Source organism: Periplaneta americana, chromosome 1, assembly GCF_040183065.1.
Source record: "Periplaneta americana isolate PAMFEO1 chromosome 1, P.americana_PAMFEO1_priV1, whole genome shotgun sequence".
NCBI lineage: Eukaryota > Metazoa > Arthropoda > Insecta > Blattodea > Blattidae > Periplaneta > Periplaneta americana.
In genome coordinates, this window is record NC_091117.1 from 120,611,237 (window position 1) to 120,626,809 (window position 15,573).

Consider the following 15,573-nt stretch of genomic DNA (forward strand, 5'->3'; position numbering starts at 1 on the left):
TTGTTTATCTATTTTTGTTTGTTAATGTTATTAGTTAGTTAGTTTTTAACATAATTAGAGTTTTAAATGCAACATATTTAGTTAACATATTTGACTGATTTGTTTTACTATTTACATAGAACTTTTTAGGTCCTAGGTTCGCGAAGGGTTTTTAAAAACTATAAAATATATCTGATGACCCTAGGTAGGAATTTCGTACCAAAACAGTAGATTTCAGCTGTGTACAGCAAGGAGTATAGATGTCACCCACGCCCCGCCCTGCTTCCGCTCGCTGCATGCGATACTCAGTTCACATAAACAACACATTAGTAATATCATTCTGTGGAGTTGTGTACATTCGTAAATAGTTTGAAGAATATTGTTAATTTATATTAGTAGTTTAGGTTTTGAACAAAGTGAGCTATTCTGCTATTATTGTATTATTTAAGTAATGTTAATATTATTCATGATTCCAAAAAAATTAATTCACCTGTTATTAAATAATTATGCAAACTAGAGTGTGTAACACGTTTATTTTTCCCCGGATTATTCTTCGTTAAATGTGGTTGAAAGACAAGTTTGTTTACCGTCAATACTTGTTTGTTTTGCTGGCCTGTTGACACCTCGTGCTGCTGTGCTACTATGCATGCTGTTGCGCTACAGTCAAAGTTAATTCATCAGAATTACGGTACGAACTTCCTAGCTGTCATTACAATAGAAATGAAAACTGTTCTTTAATACAATTATGGGTTTAATATTATATGTCACATATGAGATACACTATTAAATTCACTAAGTTGTTGTTCACCTAATGATAGTAAGAAATATTGTATCATATTTAAGATTTGCTCCACTAACTTTTTGTGACGTAGAACGAATATTTTCAGAGTACAAATATTGTTCTTTTTTCTGAACATAAAAGGTGTATTTCTTCTGATAAAATGAAAATATTCACTGTTATTTATTGTACTGAGGCTAGAATCATACTTTGTAGGTTATTATATATATATATATATATATATATATATATATAATATGGGTAATGCATTTTAGATTGGGAGTTACGAAGTTTATAATTACAAATTATTGTTTTGTTTTTATATTATTAGTTTATTCTTTTGTTGTTCTAAGGCCGTGGACGAATGGAGCACAAGTTTGGTTACCACCCGGCTGTACATGTTTGTCGTTCTAATTCACTGAAAGCTGCGCTACTACTTTTCATTCGGTAGAGATATAGCTCAAGCTCACACAACTTAACAGTTTCGGTACCAACTTCCTAGCTCTGCTTATGACTTCTGCCGGGGAAAAAATAAAGCTCGAGTGTCCGGGAAAAAATTGCCTGTTATTTCTCGTTGACGTTGAATTTCGTCTCCGAATAACCTCTACCACTGAAAGCTCCATTAAGTAATATATGTGATTTCTGTTTCTGCTGTTAAGGAAGCGGAATGACACACCCGAGTACATAGACATGCATTTGTTACTGTTGCAGCTGTCGGCAGTTGTGGACGGTGTGTATTCTGAGCACTCTCATACGGCGGGCACCTTCACCATGCTCTCTTCCAGTAGGGTCTACGTGGGCGGTAGTCAGAACACCCACGCACTGCCGGGCTCCAGGATACACACCAACTTCGTGGGATGCCTCCGTAAGGTAAATACATAAGTGGATTTCTTTGTTGTGGGTGTACGTCAGGGGCGGCTTTTGGGGTAGTGCCAGTGTGCCATGACACCACCAATGTAAGAAACAAAAAATAATATCCTAGAAAGCAGTTGTAATAGTTTATTTCTACACATTTTATTCGTATTTCATTTGAACGAGCGCGCGCACAGATCCGGACGCACTCTTGCAGCGTTTTTCCGAACGTCGGAGCCACTTCGGTGTGGCACTGCCTGTGTCCATATAACACTATACAAAAGGCTACTGATTCAAGTTTATATGCGTTTCTTATGGCAGACTTTGAGCCGAATTCAATTTGACTCGGTAGTTAATATTCCGCCCGCTAGAGCACAGTAATACAGAAATTTCGCTAGATGGCAGGGTTGTTGGAGACGTTAGGAGGCACCATCAACCGCAGACTTGCACGAAAACACAAGTTAAAGTTCCGCGCCAAATGTTAATGTAATGTTGCCAATTCAAAACTAATGCACATAACTTGGATTTGAATGTGTAAATTATTATCCATAACTATATTGAACGCAGAGATAGTCATGGTTCTTTTTAGAAAGATAATTTTTTTTTCATATTATGTAAAACTGTTTGTTGATGTTGTGTAATATTTGTTTTATTTTGCGGCAACTAAGTATCGCTACACTGTTGCTATAGTATTGATGCTTCTGTTAACGATACATGAGATCTGTGCAGAACATGAACATGTGTTATTCAGGCCGCTGCCTTGGATTCATCGGCCTGTTAAATAAAGTGCAAACGTGTTTGTTTATTATCTATATCACTGTTTATCTCGTGTGTTTTTTCCAGTAATTTTACTAGTTATAAAAGTTATTTGTATTTGACTAACAATACTGTGAAAGTTTTGATTATCTGTAAATTTCGTTATTAGTTTCGGAAATGTTATTGTAACTGTTACTAGATGCATTATTAACTGTATACCTGGTAAAATAGCTGCTTTAATTAATGTGTTTTATTTAACATAATGCAAACGTGAACTGCGATTATCAATTTTACTAGGGTAATTTGCGTACAACCTTTTTTTCATTTTTGGCACCACCACCAGAATGCCTCACCGGCCGCCACTGGTGTACGTGCTCTAAGAAAACATCTCTCATCATTTATACGGGGATGTCGATGTAAAAAAAAAAATCAACTGAGGGCGATGCGGTGTGGTGACTCTGGTTCAGAAGTCCTGCCAGACGAAACTTGACTGGCAGTGTTGCATAAAATAATTTCTTTCTTAGTCCTAATTATGTTTCTCTATTACGATATCAATTTATACCAGCGGTGACCAAAACTGGGTATCGTGATTACATCGTGTAATCACAGACATTCATACTGGTAAGGGGAGTTTCCTGTACATTGCTCTCTGTCTCGCTCACGTACTGAAGGTAAGCAGTGTCGGTACCATGTCGCTCTACAAGTTCTGTCTCTAGCAGGAACAGAAGGTTTCGTACAGAATGGGAAGAGGAATTTATTCGGTGTTCTGTCCGAGAAAATGTTCAATTAGTAGTAGTATATAGAAGCGACATTACAGGGCATTACGCTGAATACATAGGCATAACAGGTATTATTATTGTTATTATTATTATTATTATTATTATTATTATTATTATTATTATTGTTATTTATCGGAAAGTGTTACCATAATTCTTATATACGTGTCTGAATATATAGGCCTACATCTTCCCTTGATGGATAAAATAATTACTGGACTCCATTTTAACCTTTTTTTTAATCTTCTGATGACAATTATCAGTTATTTACTAGTTATTGATTTAATAATAATAATAATAATAATAATAATAATAATAATAATAATAATAGTAATGGTAATGGTAATACTAGTAACAATACTGACACCATTACCAGTAGTAGTAGTAGCAGTAGCAGCAGCAGCAGTAGTATAGAGCAACTGATTAAATATTAAGTGCTAGTGTAGTAATGAAACGAGCTATTAAACTCCAAGAACTGAAGTCAGCCTTCAATCATCGTCATGAAGAGAAAGATGACATAAATAAAATGTAAGGAAGCCAGCTATCTAGTGGCGAACGAAACAGCTCGTTCTCTTAAGGCTTCCAACGAAGGAGAGATTTATAAAAGGAAAATGATCAAGGTGGCTGAAATAATTTGTCCAATAAAAGTTGTTAATTAATTTTGAAAAACTGCGCATTTCTCGACTAAATATCCAGAAGAGAATTCAGGAAATTTCTGATTGTGTTCACGAGGAATATTAAAAAAAAAAAGTAAGAAATTGACAATAGTGACATTACTGATATAGCAAAGCTTGCGATTTTTATTAACAGGTTGTTGAAGAACTCAATGTTAGTGCACGAACCACCACTGGTTGTAGTTTTCATGCCATGTACCTCTCTCCCCTCTCTTTACTTCATAGACTGTCTCTCGCGTCCAATCACTGCCGTTCGACTTTTGGTCACCGCTGATTTATACGGTAAATATTGTATCATATTAGCAATAACAGTAATTTTTCTCACCACGAAATGAGTGAGAGAATAGTACGCTGAGCCACCGACATAGCATAAGATTAACGGGCTTGAAAGCTGGACTTTTGTTACGAGATTGCGCTCCGACGTGGGTTTGAATCCCGCTATGGTTAATGGCCTGATTCGGTTTTTGTAAGTTATTTCCCCACTTGTAAGGTGAATATCAAATAATCCCATTGCGATCCGTCAGACTTCTCTCCGTGCGTCATATTATTACCATTAAGTCCATCGACGATAAAAAAAACCACGCAGTTGATACAGCATCATTAAATAGCAGATTAAAATTCATCCTATTTTTATTACTGACGGAAGTGAAGATGTAATATAATTCTCCCCACACCCGCCCAAATGCAAGTCCACTCCACTCAAATGACATCTGGAAACTATTTAAACATGCGGTATTTTTTGTGTAATATCTTTCCATATCGTCGTTGTTCCTGCAATAACTCCTAAGTGCAAAATATAAAATTTTTCAGTAGGAAGAAAAAAACACATTTATTCATCCTATGGCAGCCGTACATAGGAGACAGTGAATTCTTACATTTTCGAAACAAAGAAATATAATTACATATAGGAGATTTTATTATCTGCTGTATCACTATTTAAATTATTTAATAGAGCAAAAATCTGAAAATGGATAAATATATCACAAAGGAGTTATTGCAGGAACAACGACGGAATACTAAGCCATCAGGGATTCAATAAGTAAGGGCAAGGATACTGTACATCAGCGCTCCTAGCGGTGAGCATCGGAATCTTTACTACGTAAGAGAGGAGTGATTGTTTGCATAAATGTTGAATATTAAAATTCTTTAAGTCACCATATTTTGTGAATACAAGGACTGTTTCTGATTTGTTTTAAGCAATACCGCCCTAAAAATGTTCAGCAGGTATGAACAAAGATGCTTAATAAAATACAAGTTTCAAGAGGAAAAAAAATGCAACTAGTGCTTTAGGGTACTAAGGGGTTAGGTACAGCCTACAACAGTAAATTTTTTGTAAATATTCAACATTTTTTTCCTCCATTACTATATCTTGTACAATAATGAAAATTGGTGTATGTAAAACACTGTCCTTCTGCTATATGAAAAAAATATTTTTACGATTAATTTTTTTTTTTTTTTTTCAAAATTCGTAATGTTGGTAGTTCACTGTGCAGTGATGAAGGTTTCCCTCATAACTCATAAACTTGTTAACTTTTTCATGCTCTCTCTCTTTTATTTTATTGCTGAAACTCAAGTTTACAATATCATGCTCTTCCAACTACATTCCTTAATACATAATAGGTCTATTTTTTTAATTTTGTGTCAGAAGAAAATACTTATATTTGACCATTTTTAAATGAATTTATTTTTATCAGACAATCTATCAAAGGTAGAAAAGCGATCTTGCATCATATTGTAGATATGACATGCATAAATACTCACGAAAAATTACATCACAGAATATTGGATAGTTTTTAGTTATGTGGGAAAGGATTCATCACTGCACAGTGAACTGAATTTTGAAAAATGAAAAATGTAAATAATTTTTTTAAATCGTAAAAATATTATTTTTCTCATATAACAGGAGGACAGTGTTTTACACATACTACTTTTCATTATTGCACAATATATATATATATATATATATATATATATATATCTTCTTAATATATAAAATTGAATGTGGGTATGTGTGTATGTATGTATGTATGTATGTGTGTGTGTATGTTCTCTATACAAATCTACACGCTTTGACCGATATGTGCCAAAGTTTGCACATTTAATCTTCATAACCAGGAGAAGAACATAGTCTACATTAAAATTGTGCAAATGGAAGTTAAATTCATTAAAATTATAAAAAATAAAAATAAATAGATAAAATATTCATGTATTATATTAAAACGCAAAATCTTCTACAGTCAGTAGTTCTTTATTATTATCTGTTGTATTCAACATCGACTTTCACGAGGCCATGGAAATTTTAACACGAAATTAAATTACATTGTTGTTACAGATCATGAAGGCTAAAACTAGATAATTCATGCAATAACTATCTTTATGCAGTCCAGGACCGTAATTCCTCGATGCAGTTCTGTAGATAGTGAGCAGACTGTTTTATACAACTGAATTCTAGAATTCTTTGAAACTACAAGGTTTGCTACCACATAATTTACTTAATATTGAATAACCAATAGTACTATTGCGAAATATTGACCCACCAAAATTATGCACGAATAAGAATTGGTGTGAAAAACTCATACGAAACGTAATAGAATTGGCAATATTAACTGCAAAAATAAAAGGAGATGTTTTTATTCACGTATTGCTAGAATACTCATTCAACTGCAATTTCAATGCCACAAGCATTTGTAATGGCCATATTAAAATGAAGCTCAAGGACAGTTGCTCAAAGTTGCAGACATTAACTTAAAAACTGCGTGTTTTTCACATCCTCAACTATAGTTTATACAAAGAAGTGAAAAAAAAAAGATTTTACACATATCAATAAGCAATTCAATGATACTTTTGTCATGTTGCTAATGTGGTATGTGAATGTACATAAGCCTACTGAAAATAACATTGTATTAATTCTCAAAATATTGTTGTTCTCGTTGCAAATTTAGTATGTTAAGCATAAAAATAAAAATCTCTTAATTTCTAAAATACCGGTAGGCCTATACGTTTCTCAGAATATTAGTCTTTATGTTAAAAAATGACTTATTGCGAGTTTATATTGTATCTGTATTCTGTGTGTAAAATTAGAATTAATATAATATGTTCTGAATTTATGAAATATAGTTTCAAGTTATATTAAAAAAAACTGGATGTGATATAAGTGGGTGTACAGCGTTCAAGAGGTAAAAAAATCTTCAAATATAAATTAAATTATATATGTATATATTGATTCAATGCTGAAACTGATCAGAAAGAGGAGAAGGAATTATATTTTCGTTGGGTTTTACTTTGTATATAGTTTGATCTTTCTATTGCTTTATATGTATTTCTGGCGGTGCGGAAGAGAAGGCCTAATGGCCTTAACTACACCAGAATAAATAAATAAAATTTGTAAATAAATAAAAACAAATAAATAAATAAATTTAAAACAACAGTTTAACGTCAAGCACATGATGAAATGTTTTCTTTTCGGTGCCTGATTTACAACTGTTTTAAATAGAGTTAACCCTGGCAGGCATTTGGCTAAGGAGTTCATTAATTCATGTAGTGACGTTAAGTAAAGAATCATCTTTATGGGCGAGGAAAGCTTAGTAAAGACAATTCGTTTTGGTTGTGTATAGTTAGGTTTCCGATATTTCCGAAAATTTAATAACCAGTTTAATTAAAAATAGAAGCAGAAAGGAAAACCCGGGCAACGCCGGGTGCTTTCAGCTAGTGTGTGTATATATAGTTTAGCTTCCCTTATGAAAAGGTTGCCAGATTTGACAAAGCGTATTACATATAATTTGGAAACACGCCTAAAAGGTAAAATTATACATATTAGAAACAGTTAGGGAATCAGATATGCAAAATGTCAGAAAAATTTATACCTAAGTAGCGTTTGTGCTCATTTACAGTTAAGAAAGGGGGGGGGGGATATCATCAGATAGGTTAGAATGATTTGAATGCCGCGAGAAAAATAATAGTACGGATTGATTGGCATTGATATCTAAACCACAACAGCCATCGGTTAAGATAACTTGAAATTTCCATTATCACTCCCATACAAATGATTTCTCAATATCTGAATCGATCCTTTGAGGGCACTAATGGCTATTTCCGTCACAATGCTGTGTGTAATGGAGGAAGAAAATGTTGAATATTTCCACAATTTTACTGCTGCAAGCTGTACCTAACCCCTTAAGAGAAGCTTATGAGAGAGAAGTCCTACCACAATAAACTACTGCAAGATGGGTGGAAGCGAGGCATTCACCTTCAATCAAGAGCTGACAACCAAAGAGCTTTAGATCAATCAGTAAGAGAGATATCCAGAAATGATGCTGCAGATGGAGGCCGTCAGGATTTGGCAACGTAATGTTGGCATGGTAGGAGACTATATTTGAAGTATATAATGCCAAAAAGTAACCTAAATAAATTTTTAGTGTGAAAGAGTATGGGTATGTTGCCATTACTTTTCGAATGACTTGGTACTTCGCAATTTAAATCACTTCTTCAATCCACAAAATTCTTTGTACACCAAAATAGCCAATAAATATTTTGTTTTAATATAATATAGTCGCATATTATAGACTACTTATTATGAAATATTAATATTAGCCTAGGCCTATAGACATAATTACAATTACGAAATAGTTCAATAGGCAGTTGCATTAAATAATTCAACTGAAGCTTTATTAATGAAATTCTCCGCCATTGCGTGTGCTTCTAAACTGATAACTTGATAAGGTTACATTAGTTTTACGAAATAGTAGTAATTTATACAGATCTTTTAAAGCCCTAACGGCTTTATCTTAACATTTTCATTTGAAGTGTATTTCTGTAGACAGTTGATTCATTTTATATATTATATAAAATATTAGGTCGTCTCATAGGGTAATGTCGTTTCTTAAGTTTGGTGTTTTATAAGATTTTAATGATTTGCATTACTCGTAGTTAGCCAATACAATTTACAAGACGCTATGATAATTGCTGCTTATTGTGAGCATTTGAGAGTCGGCAATTTTTAATATAAGGAATATAAAATGAAGGTGATAAAGCAGGCTTGCCAGAAATTAGACACTGAATGTGCAGTTATATGCGCTGATCGCCGGTTTGTGCAGACTGCATCATTCAAACGCTACTCTTACCAGTTCTTAGCAGGAGGGGTGTACAATAATCTATTCTGCGTTTCTAGTATTGGATTAAATAGGCATTTGGACATTATAAACACACTCAGCAGAAGGAAAAAAAAAACAGTTATTATCAGTGTCTATATTTGACAATTGTAATATAAGTAACTTTAGGCTTTTTCAGTTATACTTCACAAAGTAGGCCTAGTGGTTTGTAAAGTAGGATCATTTATTAATATGGTTTTTATATAGTACTTGAAGAAAAAAATATTGCAGTAATTTTGAAACAACAAAAAGCGAACACAGTATTTCATTTTACGTAGTAGATACTAATTATTTTAAAGTAATAGACCCTACTCTTTCATTGTTCGTCAAGCATTATTATTTATTGGGAGCATTGGTACACAAATGTTGAAGAAAATATTACACTCCCAATTAATTACTGTACATGCAGTAGGACATTGTGAAGTTTTTACACTGAAAACATTTTTTGTGAAGTTTTTACACTGAAAACATTTTTTTGCTATATGTCAATATAAATTAACATTAATATTAATAAATGATATAAATTAAGCTTAGAATTTAAATTCGCATATAGTTTATTTTGAAAACTTTGAGAGCAAGTATCGACAAGTTGGGAGCGTTACTGATAGAAATTAAAAGTGTAGTTCACAAGCTGTGAAGCGACGATATTCTCTCTACATCAGGTTTAAAGATTTATTAATGGAAGTATATTAACATATAGTGACGTGAGATGGAAAATTTGCCATTATATATTTTTCCAGAAAATTTTTCCGCCTTGGAAACAGTTGCTTTCTTCGCTCCTTACAACCTCAAGAGCCTGATATGTATTCCTCACTATATTCTCATCACTTACCAGCTTATGAAATTAAAGTCGTAAGTCCTCTAACCTTTGATGGCTGTGTTAGTGTAGACTCCAAAACAACGCCATTGTCAAGTTCGTTTTGCAGTGAGAGTACTGATTAAGAAATAAGCGCTGGCGAATATCATATTTTGAGAACTTTGCTAATCTGATCTAAACTGTAACAAGACTATACCTCGACATGGGCTGATGAAACCCTTTCATTTCAAAATAATTATTGTTAGCGGAGGAAAATATTATAACAATTATATTATATTATTCGTAATTTCTCTTCTTCGTTATCTGTGAACTCCTCACTTTATTTATCATAACTCATTCACAGACACAGCCAAATCAGCACTCGTACTGAAACTGTGTTACTTAAATGCTGATATGCTGCTGCAGGTAGTGTGTAGCTCTGTCGCGCTTCCCTCCAAGGCGATTCACTCCTTCCACATAGGAGAATAGAAAGTGCACATCGCACAGAGGCAACTGCACAATGTGCAGGGTTTTGGCATGCCTGTAGATATAGTTTGAGAATGGAATCCTAAAGCACTACTGGAATCAAGATTATGAAGCTGCTGCCGCAACTCGGAGAATATGTGATGTCGAAGATGATGTCCGTAAAGAGCGTGTATCATGGTTAATAATAATAATAATAATAATAATAATAATAATAATAATAATCATCATCATCATCATCATCACCACAAGGTTTACGCACTCTTGGCCTGTTCCGTCTTCAATATTTGACTTCATAACTGTTCTCTCCTCTTTCAAGTGGATCTTCTCCCTTGTGGTCTACAGTTGTACATTATTAGTGGTATTTCGCTATTTTAATATAACTTATATACTTTTCAACAAGATTTATTTGCTTTGACAAGATTGTTTTTAACACCCGGTACATCAGAAGATCTCCGAGCAGCTGCATTTCAATTAGGAAAAATAAATATACCTAATAATCTTAATATTTCATGTACAAAAACAGAACTACTGACATTCCAAGGAATAAACTATCTCGGATTGAAAATAGTTATGAAGAACAGTATCAGTAGTATACAAAGTGTGGTGACGTCAAGGGTTTGAGGGTGTGGAGGGCCTGGAGGGGCGTGGCCAAAGGAGGGGTGGGGGAAAGAGGCGTGGCGTTGCTTCGTCATTGGTTGAAACAGAAGTGAGGGAACTCAATTTTGATTGGTGCATGGGGGAGGGTCTCAAATGCGATTGGTTAATGGGGTTCAAAGGGGATTGTGATTAGCGAATGAGAATGGAGACCTCATGTATGTGAGTGGTCGTAAACGGTGGTTGGGTGGGGTGATCCGCGTGTGCAATTGGATAATGGGAGAGAGATCATTTTGGGGGGGGGGATGGGAGTGTTGAATTGCGATTAATTGTTGGTATTACAACATTTTATTGATAGTGAGGAGAGGAGAGGAGTTGTGGTTGCCCCTGCGTGATAGTAATTCACCTTGAAAGAACTAGGTCACACGTGTCAAAAGGAAGGCGATGTTTCGAATACGCATGTTCCTGTGGGTCTTATTTGACACTTGTATTATTTTTTCGACCACCGCCTGTTCCCTGGCCTAGTTGAAAATAATTTTCTGTTGTGAAATATGTATGAGTATGTATTACGCAGTCGGTTTAGCCATCTGTGTGAGAGGTGAATCCCGCACGTGGAAGTGAAAGTGAGTCCTCGACTATATGACATTGACTGGACGCGGCTGTCTGAAGCACGCAACCAGTAATTGAAAGAGAAAGTATATCACCTTGGTGGAAGTGAAACAATGCATCAAATCGAATTCAAAAAGATGAAATAGCGAAAAGGTTAGTAGAAATGAATAAAATTACTCAAATATGTGAAGAAAACTCAATTCTCACTTCAAAAATGACCTATGATTATTAGAAGTGAATAAAATGTATAACATAATAACAATGGAGAAAACTCACTTCAACAGTCACCTGGCTGCTGTATTTAAAGAGGCATAAATACATAAAGTTAGCATGATTTATACTCTATCTATGGCTGGAAGTAAAATCTTTTACCTGATTCCAGACATTCGCGGAGAAGACTGTAATTTCTCACAGCAGTTGTTAAAAGTACAAAGGGATATACATAAAAAGACTTGGACTTTTCAAGATAGATTGACGCATAACCACAGTGAGAGGAAAGGTTTCAGTAAGGCAGTAAAATCTTTCACCTTACTCCTTCCGCAGAAAATTTAATAATAATAATAATAATAATAATAATAATAATAATAATAATAATAATAAATCTTCTTCCAAAAATAAATGGTGTTTACATTTATAATTACACGTCGTAACGCATAAATCTAACGCATGAGTCTTATCAAAGTGCAAAATGCTCCATGCACCATATTGTAAGAAACTTTTAATATTTCTTTTTATTTATATGTTCAGAGAAGGTATATAAATAATTATAAGTATTAGTTTATTATGGGAATTTTTCAAATTTTGCTCAACAATTATGTTAAATTGTAAAGCAGAGTACTCACTTAAATGTATCTTTAAAATGTCTTGCATTTCATCAGTGATGCATTCTCAAATATCTTTAAATTCACTCTCATGATTTGTTAGATTTAGAGCACATTCGCGGAGCAGACTGGTAATTCTCACATCAGTTGTTAAAAGTACAAAGAGATATACAGAACATGTATAATTAACCATCCTGAGACCACAAATCGTATTTTTGACATTTTTGTTTGTTTGTATGTCTGTCCATGTTACCTTTTCACACAATAATGGCCGAATCAATTCGCATCGAAACTAAAAACAAGTTTATGCACAAGCACTGTAAGTTTATTATGAGTAAATAAAAGTATATAAAATATACTATTCTTATTATTTAAAGAAGCTCATGCACACATCTTCTTTTACATGGAGGTTCATAAAATCCAAGTAAATGCTCACTTGAATAATTACCTATAATTACTAGTCAATCTCCAGAATTAATAATAATAATAATAATAATAATAATAATAATAATAATAATAATAATAATAATAATAATAATAATAATAATAATAATGGTGTTTTTATAGGCGCATCTAACATTGAAACATACGACTAGCTGAGTATGTTTTAATGTCACAATGAATAATATTCCCTGTTTGTTGTGCAAGACCGCCTTAAATAGATGGAATCATTTTCGTAATACGCTGGATGGGTACAAACAGACATACCCCATTTCTTTATTTTACCTCCGTATTCAGACTACGTAGAGTGATACAAATGTGTTTCTTATAAGTGAAGCTAACATTGAAACATACGATTAGCTGTGTGTCTTTTAATGTTGCAATACTCTATGAGTCATCTCACGTTACAATAAGCTCAGTGATAGTATGTGAAAACTACATCACAATAATTCTCGTTATGTTTAATATGGTATTTTAGTTAAATATAAAAAGAAGTGGATCAAATTCTCCCTGTTGGCTTAAAATATAAGTCTTTAAGTGGAAATTATTGATTTATAAATAGATTATGATACACAACCGAGAGAGTTTGAGATTCGCTTCTGGGATATCATGGGTTCAAAGTATCTGGCTGAACATATTCATGGTTTCCTTAGATGCATATTACTATTGAGCTCACTGGAGCGGAGTTATTTTTACAAAGGAGCAATTTTATCTATATGAGTCGGGTAGAAGTGAAGATTGAGTTTACAGTTCGTAAGGTACTCTTTTATAGAGTAGAATTATTTCAACCTGAGTTACTAGTACGAAGGACGAAACTGGTAATTGGAATCAGATGCAATAGTCTGTAGTGCGATAATATGCACAAAAGAACTGATGACTGTATCGAAATGAAAGGTCACAATTTAAAAAAAATTTATTTAAATACCGGTATACATATTATGATTATTTTTCAATTTAACTTCATGTCTGTCTATCGGGATCTTTGTTACCTTTTCACATGATAATGGCGGAACCGATTTCTATGAATATTGGAAAATTATTTCGTTTTTTGCACTGTCTTGTTGATCACCCCGAGTACACATATAACATATTAATGACTGCTGATTAGATGTAATGAACTTACATTAGCCTACTGCAGAATCATGTTGAAGCTCACATCCCAGCCACTCGTTTGTGAAAGAGACACGTGTGAGAGTACCACATGACCCATGACCTTCCTTTAGATTTCTCAGTATGACATTCAGTTCAAGGTCCATGTGTGCGTTAACTTTCATTTTCTAGTTGCGACATTCACCGCGCTAACCATGATTGAGAAATGGATATAGAAAGTAAAATAACGCACTGTTGCATTAGCGACAATTTTGAATGCTATCGTTAAATATAAAAAAAGAAGTGGATCCAATGCAACAAGTTGTCGATACCAAAGAACAGTTGGTTTGATGGGGGTAATGTATTTAAATAAAAGCAAGTTTATGCAAAAGTAGTGTAAGCTTATTATGAGTAAATAAAAAGTGTATAAAATATACTATTCTTATTATTTAAAGATCTCTTGCACGCGTCTTCTTTTACATGGGGGTTCATAAAATCCATGTCGCACTCTGTTAACACCATATTGTAATACAACACAATCACATCTCCAACTATCACAAAGAAGAAACGTCAAATTCCAGAACTGCGATAAATTGTGGTTGTAATAGCTGCAAATGTGACTGTAATTACTTAAAGTACTTTAATCTTAACAAAAATATCCCCACTCAGAGGTGGGGACTTTATTTTGATGAAACAATAATCAGATTTAATGAAACTTGACGTCATTCAATTCATTTTCATCAGTCACTTTTATACCAACCTCTATATACCCATAATTCTTCCGCTGCGCTGGCTCGTCGTTTGTACCAGGAGAGGTACCCACAGCGACAATGTCCAGATCGGAAGACATTTGTACGTCTCCATTACCGTCTGTGCGAGTATGGAAAATTTAACTCTCCTGGTTTGGGAAGGGGACGACCAAGATCTACAACTCCAGAAGTACAGGAGGAGATTCTGGAGGCTGTGAACATGACTCCTTCTATCAGCACACGAAGGGTAGCGTTGCAAGTCAATGTTCCTCATACGACTGTCTGGAGACTGTTGAAAGAGTATCAATTGTATCCTTATCATTTGCAACGTGTACAGGCCCTGTCACCAGCAGATTACCCTGCACGAGTTAGGTTCTGTCAGTGGTTCTTGCAGCAGTGTGGTGTAAATCCGAACTTTCCTGCCTTAGTATTATTTACAGATGAAGCACAGTTCACACGAGATGGCATAACAAATTTCCACAATCAGCTGTATGGGCGTATGAAAACCCACGTGCAACTGTTCCATCTCATCACCAGGTGCGGTTCTCCCTCAACATTTGGGCCGATATCATTGGTGATCGATTAGTTGGACCCCATGTACTTGTAAACAGACTTACGGGGCAGGCGTACACAAACTTCCTGGAAAACACCATACCTCATGTTTTAGAAGACACTCCACTGATCAATCGTCAACACATTCACTTCTTGCATGATGGCGCTCCTGCACACTTCAGTCGTACGGCTCGCCGGTACTTGGATCGAAGGTTTCCTGATCGATGGATAGGTAGAGGTGGCCCAATTGCTTGGCCTCCACGCTCACCTGATCTGAACCCTCTCGATTTCTACTTGTGGGGCCATTTAAAATCATTGGTTTATTCGTCTCCGGTGCCTGATTTGGAATGCCTTCGGAATCGAATTGTGGCATATTCTGAGGACATACGCAATATTCCTGAAGTTTGGGATCGTGTTCGCAGGTCAATGAGACATCGATGTGAGGTCTGTATTCAAGCAGGAGGTGGACATTTT

At 34.5% G+C, this 15,573-nt stretch overlaps 1 protein-coding gene across 2 annotated transcripts in view; it reads left to right on the plus strand.

Annotated features, from left to right (window-relative positions):
* Positions 1 to 15,573, plus strand: part of LOC138700108 (neurexin 1-like) — a 940,828-nt gene that overhangs the window by 281,686 nt on the left and 643,569 nt on the right. For both annotated transcript variants that reach the window (XM_069826434.1, XM_069826432.1), the window contains exon 4: positions 1,469 to 1,627. In XM_069826434.1, the coding sequence (XP_069682535.1) occupies positions 1,469 to 1,627 (159 nt within the window). The remainder of the gene's footprint in view (positions 1 to 1,468; positions 1,628 to 15,573) is intronic.